The sequence below is a fragment of the Pundamilia nyererei genome, unplaced genomic scaffold, assembly GCF_000239375.1.
Source record: "Pundamilia nyererei isolate P.nyererei 1_Seehausen unplaced genomic scaffold, PunNye1.0 scaffold00189, whole genome shotgun sequence".
Lineage (NCBI taxonomy): Eukaryota > Metazoa > Chordata > Actinopteri > Cichliformes > Cichlidae > Pundamilia > Pundamilia nyererei.
The window spans coordinates 864,493-880,171 of record NW_005187590.1 but is presented as its reverse complement, the minus strand read 5'-3'; the positions used below and the strand labels follow the sequence as shown (position 1 = coordinate 880,171).

The following is a 15,679-nucleotide window of genomic DNA, read 5'->3' as shown; positions in this document are numbered from 1 at the left end:
TCCACCTTGGCCAATCCTCCCAGTACTTCCAGGGCAGACAGACAAACTGCTGAATCATTCCTCCACTGAGACGTCAGACGCTGAGTGAGCAAACGTAGAGATTGAACCCACAAAACTGCCACTGCATCTGATTGGACGCACATTACTGCAGTTAGATTCTTCAGATATGAGGGATTGATAATATAAAACAAATTTAACTGAACTGATTTGTAATTACTCGATCCTCTGGTCCATTGGTTTGAACTGGTCTGACTTGCTCCCAAAGCCTGTTTGAGTTTACTGGTCCCAGTAAGCAGGGGCTCAGTTTCCTGAAAGCAAAAGCAAAAAACTGTTTTTGTCTCATAAAATGAAGGAAAATGTAAGTACATATCCCTAGATATCAGTAAACTCACTTGTTGAGTTCGTCCTGCGGGCTCTAACACAGCTGAATCCTGAATCAGATTCAACATGGCCGCTATACAAACACCAGATCAGAAGTGATTACAATGGAAAAATCTTTCACATCAAACACTCAGATATGAACTTCTGTTAACTGGCTCAAAAACTGACCCCGGGACCAATAATTGGAAAAGAATCAGTAACTAACCCAGGAGGAGCTGTATGTTACAGGTGTCTGCCTCTGTCTGCAGAGCTCCAATCAGGACACTGATAAGGCGTGGCTTCAGCAACAGGAGGGTACCTGTTGCAGCATCAGCGCTTAACTTCCTATCCTGTAACTCCTAAGCAGCAAAGTGAACACTACTGCTACAGTGATCCGGCTCAGCTCTGCTCAGGCAAGGGTACGTTTTTAAGCAAGTGCATGATAAGTTACCTCTAACTGGACTGATCCAAAGTGCATAGGGATGGGCAGCAGGGAAAGCAGGACTAGGATGGAGGCTCGCCTTAAATCCACCGGAGTGACAAAATTCTTAAACTTCAGTAGCTCTCTGAGTGAGAGAGAGTATGAGAGAAGCCTTTAGTTTAGTAATATTTACCGTCGTTGAGATTCAGGTGAACAACAAAATCCAACAGCCCGAAATCCTGGTAGGTAATAGCATCTATCAGCATCCATGAGCTCATGACTCAGCCTCCAATCAACTTGCCAAATTCCATAGATGAATTTTACCAATTGACAATTCCAATTTTAAGTTGTTCTGGGCTGAAAGATGCTTTACAACCCATTCTTCCTCCGTTTCATTCTGTCTGGCTGAGTTAACGTCTAACATTACTAATGTCAGCTTTATTCTGCTATTTTAAAAAAACTAAAATAAACTTTTCTCATTGAACAATTACAGTATTTGCAGTACTTGCACCTGTCAAGCAGCACATTTTCCAGAGCTGAGATAAAGGGAGGTAGCAGTATGTTGACTCCTCTTAGGTCACAGCAGAACAGAGAGGTGGAGTTCAGCAGAATGGAGGCCAGAACAGGGGAACTGGCCTTCTCTGACACTTGAAGACCCTGTATCAAAACCAGGTAGAACCTTGCAGAATAAGAGATGGAGAACCATAATCATTACACTGCTCAAAGATGGGTGGATAGCTCTGAACAGGTGAACCGGCAGGTACCTGGACAGGTAGACAGACAGAATTTCCTCTGCCGTCTTCCTGCAGCTGAAGATCCTGCAAAGTGTCCCGCAAGCCTCAGCTCGACCTGCCGCCCATCCATTTGACATCACAGCAACATCACCCTGCCCAGCTAGAGAAGACAGTTCAGTAAGTAAGATATGGAAGCACAGCAAGAGTACACAAGGAATACAAGAACTACTGTACTGTGCCTACTATGTGTACGTGTAGTATGTGTTTTGCATAAACAATACTGCAGAGACAAACCAGAGTCTTTGCTGATTAGTGCAGCATCAAACAGCCAGCAACCAAACAGATGTAGAAGGTGGTCCACATTACACCTGAGGGGTGAGGGAGAGGGTCTGAGAGATGAACAAAACAGGGAGGAGAAGGAAGGAAGCTGGGAGAAAGATTTCCAATGGGATGATGGAATCTGAAAGAAAGGAACAAGCAATAAGTTAAAGAGATCAAGAAGTGCTACATGACAAATGAAAAAGAAGTACTGTGGTACCGCGGGAGTCTTGGTGGTTGTCTTGGAAAAATTTGATGCTGTCACTTGTCTGTTGTATGGAGGGGAGGAACTGGTTGAGGAAGGGGAGCTTGGCATGCTCAGTACATTCACTGGAGTGGGTGGTGCACTGCCAGAACGAGGCCGGGAGATACCTGAGAAAAAAAAGGAATGGGGGCACTTCAGCACTATTTCGCTGATATTTACAAAAAGAAAAAAAAGTGTGCAAGTGGCTTTAATCTTCTCTCATTGGTGTATCAGAGTTGTAAGTGGGGATTTGGAAAGGTCAGAGTTTCACTTGTGAACAAAATAGACTAATTCAATTTGACAAAGACTTTAAGGAAGACTATAGCAGCCCATCAAGTGGTAGCACTGTTGAGGAGAGAAAAGAATATGTCTTTATGTAATATATGTAATATTTCAGGAAGCCTGATGGCCACAAGCTTTTTAGCTTGTTTTCCAAGTAATATCCATTCATCCTGTTATTATCTTGTGCTTATCCAAAGTTGGGTCGTGGGCGCAGCAATGATCCTTCCAGAAGTCCTGCAATGGTGAAAATCTGCTCCACTGTTTCGTGCCCAGAGCAAAATGTGGTCAGTGCCTCATTTCAGCACCATCGAATAAACTTCCTCCAGAAGGCTGAGAATGGTAGTAACCCAATAATTGGAGCAAACCCCCACCCCATCAACATATTTTCTAAGTGCAAACCATCACCCTGATCTGTCACTCTACAGTGAAACTGAACTGAACTGAAGTCAGTGGTTATCTGTGGAGCTTACCATAGGAGGGCAGACGGTCTCTGAACGGGCTTTTGGTCACAGAAATACCTAGGAGGAAAAAAGAAAAAGAATTACCAAGCTGAAATAGTTAAACCAAAGCATTGTTGCCAATTTGGCCTAACAAAACATACATAAATAAACAATAAAACAATAATAATAATAATAATAATAATGATAAAATCTCTAGAATATTTATACATTGTTGATCTAATAAAGGTTTGGGTCAGGTTGTACTTCATGGTGCTAAACTAAATTAAGTGAAATTAAGCATGGACAGGTCTACTGACAACCAGAGTTGGGTATGATGCGTTACAAAGTAACACATTACTGTAATCACATTGCATTTTTAAGTAACACAGTAATGTAACATGTCACTGCCATTATTCAGTAATTACAATGATCAATTACAATATCAAGAGAATTACAATTATCTTGTTACTTGCATTACAAAAGGTTCTTCATTTATTTCCATGACCAGCTCACAGAAAGAAAATAAAAACATCAAACATACATGCTTTGTCATTCATGGGCACCTGTGCTACATTCAGCTGATTTCAGTTTGTCTGTAGAACAAAAACGATACCAAAACGCTTTATCGAGTCCACCAGGAACTGAGCGGTGCTCCAAGTGGCAAAGGAGTACCAGTCAAGAGCAAGGACGGCCGCCTCTTAACAACGGCGGAGGAACAAGACCGACGATGGGTCCAACATTTCGAGGAAATCCTGAATCAACTGGCGCCCATGTTGATGATACACATAGACGCCTTCTGCCCCCTGGATAACCTTCCAGTTAACATTTATCCAATTACTGTTGCGGAGACAAAAGCCATGATTCAGTCAATGAAGGCTGGCCGGGTCCCGGGGTTGGACGAGATTTCGGTTGAAAAATGGCGGTGACCTTATAGTCGAACAACTTATGGCCCTGCTCAATCACTGCTGGGAGACAGTTCTGAAAGATTGGAGGAAGGATGTCATCGTGAAACTGCCGAAGAAGGGTGATCTTGATGATTGTAACAACTGGCGTGGGATAACTCTCCTTTCTGTTCCAGGAAAGGTTCTGTGCTCCGTGCTTGTCACGGTTGACGTTGCCAACCGTGGGGATGTGAGGAAGGAGGACCCAGGCATGGAGATCTGAATATAAGCAGTGCGTTTATTTACAGTGAATGGAAAAATAACAATAATTCCTCAGTGCATTCCCGACTCCCGTGTCATGTCCTCTTCCCAGTGCTAGTGTTCCTTGTCTCCGCTCCTCAGTGTCTGAGCACCCCGTGCTTGCTGCCCTCTCGTCTCCACGCTTCTCGTGAAGTCACGCAATGATCCAGTGTCGGAGGGAGCTCCATCGCACTCTTAAGTAGCTCCTCCGACGAGGCTTGATCAGCTGTGTGATGGTCTCCAGGTGTGGCCAACCACCTGGCAGGGCCACACCCACCAGGCCTGAAGAGCCCCTAAGGAAACTCATCTGGTTCTTATCAAGGGAACAATAAAAGTAGACCCACACACACACACACACACACACACACACACACACACACACCTGCAAGAAGGGAGAATGAGGGACAGCACACCAAAAATACACATGTCCATAATTGCTTAGGGACCCTGGTGCGCTCAGACCCAGGACACTGACAGTGCTACTCTGACGTCTTTGTTTGACAGTCGATCAGCTGCTGCGGAAAGAACAAGCCGGGTTCCGGAATGGACGATCCTGTTCAGAGCAGATTTTTGTGCTACGGACAATAATCGATCAAAGTGCCGAGCTACAGCAACGACTGTCAATCAATTTCATAGACTTTACAAAAGCGTTCGACAGCGTGCATCAAGAAACGATCTGGAGAATTGCCGGTCCTACGGCATACCGGAGATGTTCGTTAGCCTCCTGAGAAACATCTACCACGAGTCAAGCTGCTGTGTCCATACAGATAGTGGGATTTCGGACTCGTTTGAGATCAAGACGGGAGTCCGACAAGGCTCGGTTATATCGCCGTTTCTGTTTGTACTGGCTGTGGATTTCATCTTGCGGCATACCCTGCGGGACAGGGAGCATGGAGTCCAAGGACACGACGGACAACAAATTGCAGATCTTGATTTCGCGGACGACATTTTGCTGCTCAGATCTACTCAACGCTCCATTTGTGATTTGACCACCATGCTGGAAAATGAAGCGTCAAAGATTGGCTTGCAGATCAGCGCTGCAAAAAGCAAAGTCATGCGGCTCGGTTAGGCCAGAGCAAATACTCCGGTACTCGTTGGCCACCACCTGCTTGATGAAGTCAATCAGTTCACTTTTCTGGGCAGTGTGATAACACCGAACTGGCTCAGACAAGGACGTCGCCTGTCGGCTTGAAAAGGCAGCATCAGCCATGCGCAACTTGAATCCAGTTTGGAGATCGACCGCCATCTCGATATCATCCAAAGTCCATTTGTTCAATACGATACTCATACCAATGGCTATCTATGCGAATGAAACATGGAAGTCGACGGCAACGATTACCCGACGACTGAATGTTTTCCAACAGCACGGCCTCCGACAGATTCTCAAAATTTCATATCGAGATCATGTTACCAACGAGGAGGTCCTTCAGCGCACTGCCTCACAACAGCTAGCAGACGTGGCATTGGAGCGACGATTTCGTTTCGCCATCACGTTCTTCGCCAACATCCAAAATGATTACCGAAGATAGCCATGTCAAGAAGACCTGTCACGGAGCTGCGGATGACCAAAACAGACGTGGAGACGGTCATTCATTGAGGGCCTGAAAGCGGTCGATCTTTCATGGGATGAGGCTAAAGATGTGGCTGCAAACCAAACTCATTGGCGAGCCCTTGTGGCCCAATGCGCCATCCGTCACAGGAGGAACTAAGTCTAAGTAGAACAAAGAGCGGTCTACAGTGGAGATATGGAGATATAGACTTTACTATTACACAAAATAGTAAGGCAGATGTTGAAGTGGAGGATGCCATCCTGTACCTCCTACATAGAGCCCACTCACACCTGGACAAGGGAAAAAGCACGGTCAGGATCCTGTTTCTTGACTTTTCAGGTGCCTTTAATACCATCTGGCCCTGTCTGCTTCAGGAAAAACTAAACAGGATGCAGATGGACTCCTGCCTGGTCACTTGGATCTTAAACTACCTCACCGACAGACCACAGTACGTCAGGCTGAAGGACATCACGTCTGACACTGTGGTCAGCAGCACAGGAGCACCACAGGGAACTGTGCTGTCCCCTCTTCTCTTCACCCTGTACACCTCTGACTTCTGCTACAATTCTGAATTATGCCATATTCAGAAGTTTGCAGACGACACAGCCATCATGGGGTGTATCTGGGATGATCAGGAAGAGGAGTACAAAAGTCTGGTGAGGAACTTTGTCACATGGAGTCACACACACCACATGCAACTCAACACCTCAAAGACCAAGGAACTGGTTGTGGACTTCGGGAGATCCAGAGCAGGTCCACTGCCAGTTCAGATAGAGGGAGAGGAGGTGGAGGTGGTCAACACATACAAGTACCTCGGGCTGTGGGTGGACAACAAACTGGACTGGTCATGCAACTTAGTGCCGACTGTACTTCCTCAGGAGGCTGAGGTCTTTTAACATCTGCAGGAAGCTCCTGAGGATGTTTTACCAGTTGGTGGTTGCTGGAGTACTTTTCTATGCTGTGGTGTGCTGGGGGAGCAGCACAGCAAAGAAGGACTCATGCAGGCTGGAGAAACTGATCAGGAAGGCTAGCTCTGTGGTCGGCATGAAGCTGGACACTCTGGTGACAGTGGCACAGAAAAGGACACTAAAGAAACTGCTGGACATTATGGACAATGCTGGGCATCCTCTGCACACGGCCATTAACAACCAGAGGAGCCTGTTCAGTGACAGGTTGCTTCTCCCAAAGACCAACAGACTTAAAAAAAACTCCTTTGTCCCACACGCCATCAGACTGTTTAACTCCTCTCTGGAGGGGAGAGGGAGGGGAAACAGGAAGATAAAGGAGGAGGGAGCAACTAAGCTGTAGTGCCTCTTCACTGTGCAATACTTAATATCCAACGGAGCAATAGACTCACAATACTTGAAATGTGCAAATCCCTTGTATTCTTATTCGTATTTATTTTATTTATCCCTTGTGTATACTCTGTATTTATATATATGGTATATTTCTGCTCACATTCTGCAACTTCTGTCGGTGCTGTGCTATTGGAAACCGAATTTCCTGGAGGAACCAACCCGAGGTTAATAAAGTTTTATCTAATCTAATCTAAAAGACAAAAGAGCAATCAAAGTTACACATTATAGTTCTAACAGAATTGCCACGCTGTAAGCATCTGCAAGGCTAACACAAAGAATCCAGGGCAATGATAAAGCTGGTTATGCTGACCGCAGCCCATCAGTCTGACCCTGACAGATAACCAAGGCAATGACGAGCCATCAAGTTTGCTTGATGGTCATATTTCTATGGTAGAATCACTCTGGCGATCACTTTAAGATCTGCTTGGGTTGGTTTTGAAGGACAGAGAGACTCAAGAGGAGCTTCTATCCTCAAGCCATCCGTGCCCTAAACACACACACCCGCCCTCTCACATCATCTAAAATTGACTGAGACAGGACTCTTCCAGACACTAAACCAAGGCACAATGTACATTTCAATTCCTTTAATTTTAAATATGTTTATATTGTCTATCCTGTAAAATAGTCAGATGTCTATTCATATTAATGTACAGAATTCACCTGCTTGCTGCTACTACTGCACATTCACCCAGTGTATATACCATATATATATATATATAATGTTCTTCCTCTACACCCCCCCCCCCCAATTTTTTGCACATGTCGAGGAGCGTGTCAGGTTACATTTCACTGTGTGTTATACTTGTATAACTATGCATGTGACAAATAAAGAACCTTGGACCTTGAACCTTGAACCTTGAACAACGCTTTGCGTCGTTGGCTTTGTGATCATATGTAAATACTGAAAGACAGACTCCTAATAATTATGTCATAGGTAATTATGTCAATTTTATGAAATAACACACAAGTAATGTAACCAGTAGTGTTACTTTTCTTGAGTAGTGACCCCAACAAAACTATAAAAACAAGTACACATTTGATATCACTATATTAAGTATTATGGAACAGTGCAATTACTCTAAGATCGCTGTCAGCAGGAAATAAGCAGGGATTAAACATTACATTTGCATTCACTCACTCAACCAAATAAAAATAATTGGATTTAGGTGTTCATATTACTTCGATGGCCACAGATGTTTAAATATCAAAAAAAGATCTAGGTGCTTCTACAAACATTTGTGAAAGAATAGGTCTCTCTCATGAGCTCAGTGAATTCCAGCGTTCTACTATGATAGGATGTCACCTGTGCAACATGTTCAGTTGTGAAATGTCCTGTTAGACTGTTAGTTGTATTATAACCAAATGGAAGACACTGAGAACAACAGCAGCTCAGCTATGAAGTGGTAGGCCACCTGGATCAGCAAATGCTGGGAATAGTATGTAGCAGTTATGTTCAACATATGATTTCATATGTTGAACATAACAAGCTAGGAGCATAGCATGCAGCTATGCAGCATAGGTTACCATGACAGTGTATCCCAGTAAGAGGTGAATAACCACTGAACAACACTGAAACTCACTGGTCAACCTAAAATTACCTTGCTAGTTGTTGCTAATCTTGTTTGGTTCTCTCAAATGACTCTAGGTCTAATTTAATTAGTTAACTGACTGGTTTAATCTGATCAGTTTGGGTTACCAAAAGAAGGCAGCCGGTCTCTGAAGTGCAGTTTTGTTGTCATTCCTGTAAAAACACACAAACAAAGCCAGAAAACTATGAATAAAAATGCTTCCTAAAAGTGATGTAATATTTTTGTTAAGAGCTGTGCATTAAAGCTGAATGACTGTATTTCATTTCGGCGCTCTTCATCCCTACAGTGGAGTTTAAGTTAAACAATCAAGGTGTGATTAAAGTGCAGACGTTTATCTTTAATTCAAGGGGTTTAAAATAAATATTTTATTGACAATTCAAGCGTTACAGCCATTTTTATCCACAGGCCCAGATTTTAAGAGCCTCTAATGCTGACTGAAAAACAGTTTCATAAACAGTTTCAAGGCCAGTCTTGTTGTTGCATGAAAAATTAAGATAAAAGATCTAGACGTCACTTCAAGTGTTTCACTTGCATTTGCTATGTTTTTACTGGAACTTAATTAATACAAGTGAAGGAGGAACAGTCAGACTGACAAAATAAAACCACTGGTGTTTATGATGATGTGACTGGTGATATGATTAGCAGAATGAACTCTGAAGTCTCTGAAGCTATACTCTGTGCACTGATTCTGCAAAATGCTGCAAAACTGATCAGGTGGGGATCTAGTTAGCCCAACGTCTTTTGACCCTATGAACATGGTGCACTGTTTATAAAATGGCTGCAATTCATGCAGAGTTCATGCAAAACTCCTTAAATTAAAGCTGTACTTCAATCACATCTAGATTTTTTGATTTGGTAGTAGTACAAAATCAGAGATTGCACAAATATTTACGATGTAACTGAATTTGTAATGTGTCATGCATGTAAAGTAGAATGCATGGGTGTGATGGGTTTGTATCAGTTCACGGAGTGTATTGTGTGTATACCAGTGTTTGGAAGGAGTTGTTCTATTGTTTCTTTATTTTCCACAGTCACACCTATAAAAAAAAATTACAATAAATTCCTCAATGTTTGGTTATCATAGTTAAGTCTCAACTATAATTTCATTTTGGTATTTTTAGAATTTATCTCTATTTTGTGATTAATGACAAGAGAAATCAGTTAATGTAAAAACTTGGCACCATGATAGTGCCACCAGGGAGATGCCTATACAAAGAGGTTAATGTGTAAAGGTCAGCGTACCCAGGAAGGCGTCGACAAGGATACCGACTCCACTCATGGCTTTAAAGAAGATGTTTGGTAGCTGACTGTCACCTCTTCTCAACACCTCCCCTTGTGAAACTTGAGATGGAACAACAGCTGCTGTGCGACTAAGCTCCACCGGATTACTGGGGGTCAATGAAAAGACATGTCACATGCCAAGTTAAAAACATCTGACCATGTTTCTGAAGCAATTGTTACCTAAATAAGTGCAGGAACCTGAACCAGGTCTGGGGGATTCGCTTATCATCCATGTCCTCGGGGATAAGGGCAGCATCTTCTTCTGGGACTTTAAAGTGAGGGAATGATGGCCCAAAAGTCAGCTGCAGCAACCTGAGCACATTACAGCAATGCAATTATGGACAAAAAACCATTGGAGTCTGCTCAGTGACGGGTTGCTTCTGCCCGAGTCTAGGACCAACAGACATAAAAACTCCTTTGTCCCACATGCCATCAAACTATTTATCTCCTCGCTAGACAGAAGGGGGAGGGGAAACGGGAGGACAAAGGAAGGTGGGGACAACTAAGCTTTAGTGTTTGCACAAGCTAAACGCTAAACAAGAACTAATCACGCGCAATAGACTCACAACAGTCGCAATAATATGCAAAAGACATTTGGCTGCTACATCTCATTAATGAGTATATTTCATTGCTTATTTATATATTCTGTATTTAAATATGCATATATATGTTATATTTATGCTTATATTCATATCTTATATTCATATCTATCTATCTATCTATCTAGTAGATAGTAACAACATAGCACCAATAATCCAACAAACAAACAATACAATATAGTTGCCCAACAACAACAATAAAAACATCTCCCCATGAGTATTTTGTGGCTGCTGCTGGACAGAACTCAGTCACAGTTTGTGATGTTTCTGAACCTGGAAGTTAAGGCTGCAACAACTCTGCACCACTGTTCCACAACTGCAGGCTGATGTCTCCAGCTGCTCAACATCTGTCTGCATGTCTGCCATAGTGAGCGAGATGGAAAACATCGAGAGCAAGACAGCAGCCACACTTCAAGGAGCACTGCCATCAACATGTCTGATACACCACCTACAGAAATACAAGGACAGGTGAAGAAAGACCGGTGAGACACAGACAGGAGAAATGGACAGGAGAGACAAGTAAAGATACAGGGGGTTAGGCTCCTACCTCAAAGCACACTGTGTTCTGTTGATCTTATGTGCTGCACAATAATGTTTAACATTTAGTATTTACTGTCATATTCCCATATATCATTGGGATGTTGTTTATTCTATTACTCTTGTTCTCTTCTGCTTGTTTTCTTTTTTCTTTCTCAGCAGGTGATCCAGGTGATCGATATATGCATTTTTTCTCTGCCCGTTCTGTTGGTTTTTGTCTTTTGCCCTTCTCCCCCGTCCCTCTTCTCAGCTGTTTCTCTTTCCCTCTTTCTTTCTCCCCTTCTTTCCCCCAGTCAAGTCTGTCCCGTATTCAGTAAGTGAAAATAAAATAAACAATAAAAGGTGAATCAACTGGACCATTACGGCAAGGCTGGGATGGTCAATTTGGTAAAGTAAATCCGTTGGGCATCTTTCTTTGCCTTTAGACAACAATTCTGATGCAAAAGAGCCAAACGGGACAGGCAAAAAAAAAAAAAAAAAAGGATAACTATCACCTGCAGCAGTTGCTGGAGACAGCATGGCATGGTTGATGCGAAGCAAGAAGTGCAACAGAGTCTCCCAGGTGTCTCTACTCATCATGGTACTCTCTTTAGCCAGTACTTGGACAGCACACAGAACCTGCTGATAGAGAGACAGGTAGACCAGATTTACCTGGTCAGACCTGAGTGGAGAGTCAAGAAGAGAAGAGTTCAGAAAAAAACAGTAACAAGTACAACCACATTGATCTGCATGACACCACACTAATGGCTAGTTGTTGGATATGATTAATAGAAGAATTTTATCTTTAATAATCACTGTCTCAACTGGTTTTGGTCTGGTAGGTGTCACTAAATAGAACAGCTTTGTGCAACATAAGGCAGAAGAAACATCAACTATATCAATCTGACCTGACCGATATTCATCAGCCAGTAAAATAGGTATTGATAACTGTTAACACGTATAACATGTTGTTATAACCACATGAATATAATATATGGCTTAACTGGACTCAAAGAAGGGCTGAGTAGCATCTAAAAACATCAGGTCCTTAAAGGTCAATGGTTCCTTAGTGGATCCCTGTATGGGATCAGTAAATCAGGGTAATCAGGTCTAGGAAAGATTGTCTACCTGGGCAAGAACAGATTGAACAGGTGTCGGAGGATCTTCTGGACATACAGGTTGGGGTCTCTGCTGATTGGTGGAGGAGTGGAGTCTCTTGGGGAAACCAGGGCCATTAGCCAATCAGTGTAGATGTCCACGCAGAGTTTGACGGTATCTCCTTCTAGTGGGAGAGTGAGGCCATAACACAAGACCTCCATTGTCCACTTTACCTGCATAATCAGATTATCATTATTATTATTATGTTTCTGTCCTCAGTGATTAGGATTGAGATTAAGATTCAGATGTTTCTTTTGTATTTTTATGATGTGGTTTGTGTTACCTGCACAAGTAAATAAACTTGTTACATTCAGTTTTATTTATGTGGGTTAAATCACAATAACAGTCACCTCATGAGTACTCCAGTAAAGCTAAGAGAGCTGTACAGAGGTTCGGAAGTTACATATACTGTCATAGATACGACTTATGTTTCAAGGAAAATTTACATGCCAAACAGAAAAAGAAGTCCAGACCTGTCATCCACTGAAAATATTTGGTGAATTATTAAACAAAAAAATACAACAAAGGAGGCCTTTGTATCTAGGTTTTAATGATTGGTAAAAGGCTACATTCTCTGTTTATTAATATTTTTACATAGCCCCTCTACATTCTTGGAAACGGGGTCTGACTGTATCCAACTTGCTTTGCAGTAAACTGGTCTGGGCTTCATTCTTCACTTCCTGCTGTGTTGTCTACCCCCACTGTGTGTTTGGCTTTAGTTAGAGGTCACACTCACCTGTTTGTCTGTGCATAGCAAGCTACGGGTGCCAGGGTTTCCAAGGCCAGCTCCCAGGGGTTTCACCACAGCAACAGCAATATCTCTGCCTACAGAAGGCGGGAAACAGCTGAGCACGCTCACTTGACCCCGCCCACCAGACAGTGATTGGTCCATGGTTGGAAATTCAGAGCTCAACTGCATAACAGACACGCAGAGTTTCTTATCGTGTGAACTGCTTAACAGGCCCTTGGCATGGCAGTTAAAGTGTAGCTGCAGCTACATTAAAACTGTCAGATGTGAGAACAGGTAAACAGATATCAGCAGCTGCAATCTTCCCTTTTTGCGTTTTGTGTACATGTTTATTCTGCAGTCTTTCTAAAGTTCACATGAAGTTGGAAAATCTTTCATCTTTGATGCCTTGTTGTCAGTTTAACACATTTACACTGACAACTGAATTGCAACATGAATCTCTAACATGTGAGCCTGAAAGTGTTCAGCTCATGGATAAAATTATCTAAACTATTATAAGGTACAATTACGCTAATGCAATCTGAGGTTAATGTCATACAGTACAATACAATTTGTTATACAATCTATAAATTCAACTGATACAGGATAAAGTGGTTGTTTGTTCTTTTGAGTTGATGTAATTTTAAAATATCTCTTCACAGTGTCCATATACAGTCCTTCTCTTAAGAAGAATAGACAGTGGTTAGATGGAGAGAGAAAAGCAGATAATAAAAGAAAGTGAAGGACACAAAGTAAATTGAAGAATAAGATGTGCTGTTGGAAGACATTTGATCACTAAGATCAGGGTGTTTAAATAAAAATAAATAAATAAAGTTAAGTAAATAAATAAGTCCAGCTTGTATTGAAATAGTACTGCAGTAAATATACTTCCAGAGAAATGAAATACTGATTACAAGACAGTTCAACATTTCTAACAGCAGATTCCACATGAAACTGAAGTATCATACCTGCACAGGTGAGTCCAGCTGAATGGTTTGCAAGTGAAATTCTTCGCTACCACCTGCTGACACCAACAGTGAAATCAAATCAGTTACTCTAAGGCAAAACTTTAAGCTTCAAGTCACCTTCTGCTGCTGCCTTCAGGGTCAGTTAGGAAATGTGACATTTCAGTCAGAACCGGTTTAACTAGAGGTGTACCTCTTGAGCTGTTATTGCCAGACTGCAGCAAAGCACGGTGTGCAGAGACAGTTTTTAGCTTACATTAAACAGATGGATTTAGTATCAACATGTAGGACCTTCCTGATAGGTTGGTGTCATGTAATGACTCTGTTTGTTTCACTGAAAAAGCTCCATGTGTTAGAGTCTAAACCAGTAATTATCTACTGCTATTCATTCAGATGCTGCTCTCAGCAGTAGTTGGTTGCTCAAAATTTTCCCTTAGAACATCTTGATGCTCAATCATCCAGGTAAGGAAATTCCAAAAAGTTGATTCTGTTCATCTGGTCGTAGCGTTTTCAGTGGGAGAGACATTTAATCACTCATCCAAGTGACTTCTTCAGTCTCAGCTGACTGCAGGTTTCCCCAACCTTATAAACAGCACCTTTTCACAATGACTGAAACTAGCGCTACTGAATGTGAGGTCAGTTGCTTGAACATTAACTGTCATGACCATTGATCAACAGCCACTGATTAACAACCACTGATCAAAGACCATGAGTATCATTCACAGAGAGTTGGGGAATGGCTGCAATCACAGCATTGTGAGATGGTGACAGATGTACCCTTAGTCCCCCTCCTCGATTCAGAGATGGTCTTTCCCTTTTCACATTAATGGCCTCCTCCTCTTTCAATTATGACGTTGAAAGAGTGTCCACTGGCCTGTAGGTGTAAATAGATTGTGGAGTCCTGGCCTGATGTTAGCTCTTCTGTTTTGTGCCACTGGCTTCACCAGAGGTTGTTTAGTTTCACCGATGTATAAATAAGGTAATATAGATCTTTATTGTCATTGTTACCAGAACAATGAAACAAACAAAATATATAAAAAAAATCTACAGGTACAGTGTAAGGAGTAGGATCAGTGCAGTATAAAGTGTGATGTGATTGGTTGTATTGCACTTTGAGTAACGGGGAGGAATGCTGGTTGCTATTGTACAGTTATATAATAGAGGTATAAAGTCACAGCAATTCTCCAGGCACTTAACGGTGTACAATATATAACTCTATTTGTGTGGAGGGACTCGATCTTTGGAGTGGATACATTTTTGGCGCACCGTGTTTTGGGGTTTAAAAGCCGCAGAGAGAGAATGGGTCTCAGCTGTTCTGATACTTATGAGACATAAGGGATCACTGAGGGTTTTCGCTTAGGCAGCAGTTGTCCTTTTCTCCTGGATCAGCTGGAGCTTTCTTTAGGCGCCTTCCCAGCTTTGACAAATGTCCAGCTGGAATAGCTACATTTACTCAGAGCCTTCTTGATGTGATGTTCTTCTGCTTCCCTGGCCGCTGTGTCTGTTGGGATGTGTTCACTCTGTGTTGTAGCGTCCTGATGACAGCCAGTTTCTGCTCCTGTGGATGATGAGAGTCAAACCTTAAACACTGATCCGTATGCGTAGGTTTCCGGTACACATCAGCTTTTAGATGTCCCCCATTACTGATGGAAATCTCAGAGTCTAAGAAGGCTAATCTGTCATTTTTCACATCCTCCCTGGTGGAGTTAATGTGATCAGTGAATTGTGGTATGTTCTAACATTTGATTTTCACTCATCCATATACCTGAACCAATAGCTTGGTGGTGTTCCAGGGTAGGATAACCAAGCCCTCTTTTCCATTTCTTCCATTACAGTTTGGCCACAGTGGGTGAAACTGGGGAACCCATGGCACAGCCATGTTTCTGCCTGTAGTACTGACCTTTGTGTGGGAAATTTACAAAAGAAGGTTAGAGATGAAAAATCTGACTATTTTAC

The 15,679-nt window shown here is 42.4% G+C and overlaps 1 protein-coding gene across 1 annotated transcript in view; it reads right to left on the bottom strand.

Annotated features, from left to right (window-relative positions):
* Positions 1-12,893, bottom strand: part of LOC102210679 (ral GTPase-activating protein subunit beta-like) — a gene marked incomplete at its 5' end in the record, with an annotated part of 21,633 nt that extends 8,740 nt beyond the window's left edge. Inside the window, 18 exons of the mRNA XM_005747142.1 lie at positions 6-127; positions 218-308; positions 393-454; positions 587-719; positions 812-926; positions 1,293-1,460; positions 1,546-1,675; positions 1,810-1,975; positions 2,054-2,205; positions 2,830-2,877; positions 8,585-8,629; positions 9,464-9,514; positions 9,720-9,865; positions 9,939-10,070; positions 10,631-10,805; positions 11,389-11,555; positions 12,002-12,204; positions 12,768-12,893. Coding sequence (XP_005747199.1) covers positions 6-127; positions 218-308; positions 393-454; positions 587-719; positions 812-926; positions 1,293-1,460; positions 1,546-1,675; positions 1,810-1,975; positions 2,054-2,205; positions 2,830-2,877; positions 8,585-8,629; positions 9,464-9,514; positions 9,720-9,865; positions 9,939-10,070; positions 10,631-10,805; positions 11,389-11,555; positions 12,002-12,204; positions 12,768-12,893 — 2,232 coding nt within the window. The remainder of the gene's footprint in view (positions 1-5; positions 128-217; positions 309-392; positions 455-586; positions 720-811; positions 927-1,292; positions 1,461-1,545; positions 1,676-1,809; positions 1,976-2,053; positions 2,206-2,829; positions 2,878-8,584; positions 8,630-9,463; positions 9,515-9,719; positions 9,866-9,938; positions 10,071-10,630; positions 10,806-11,388; positions 11,556-12,001; positions 12,205-12,767) is intronic.
* Positions 12,894-15,679: the final 2,786 nt, after the last annotated feature.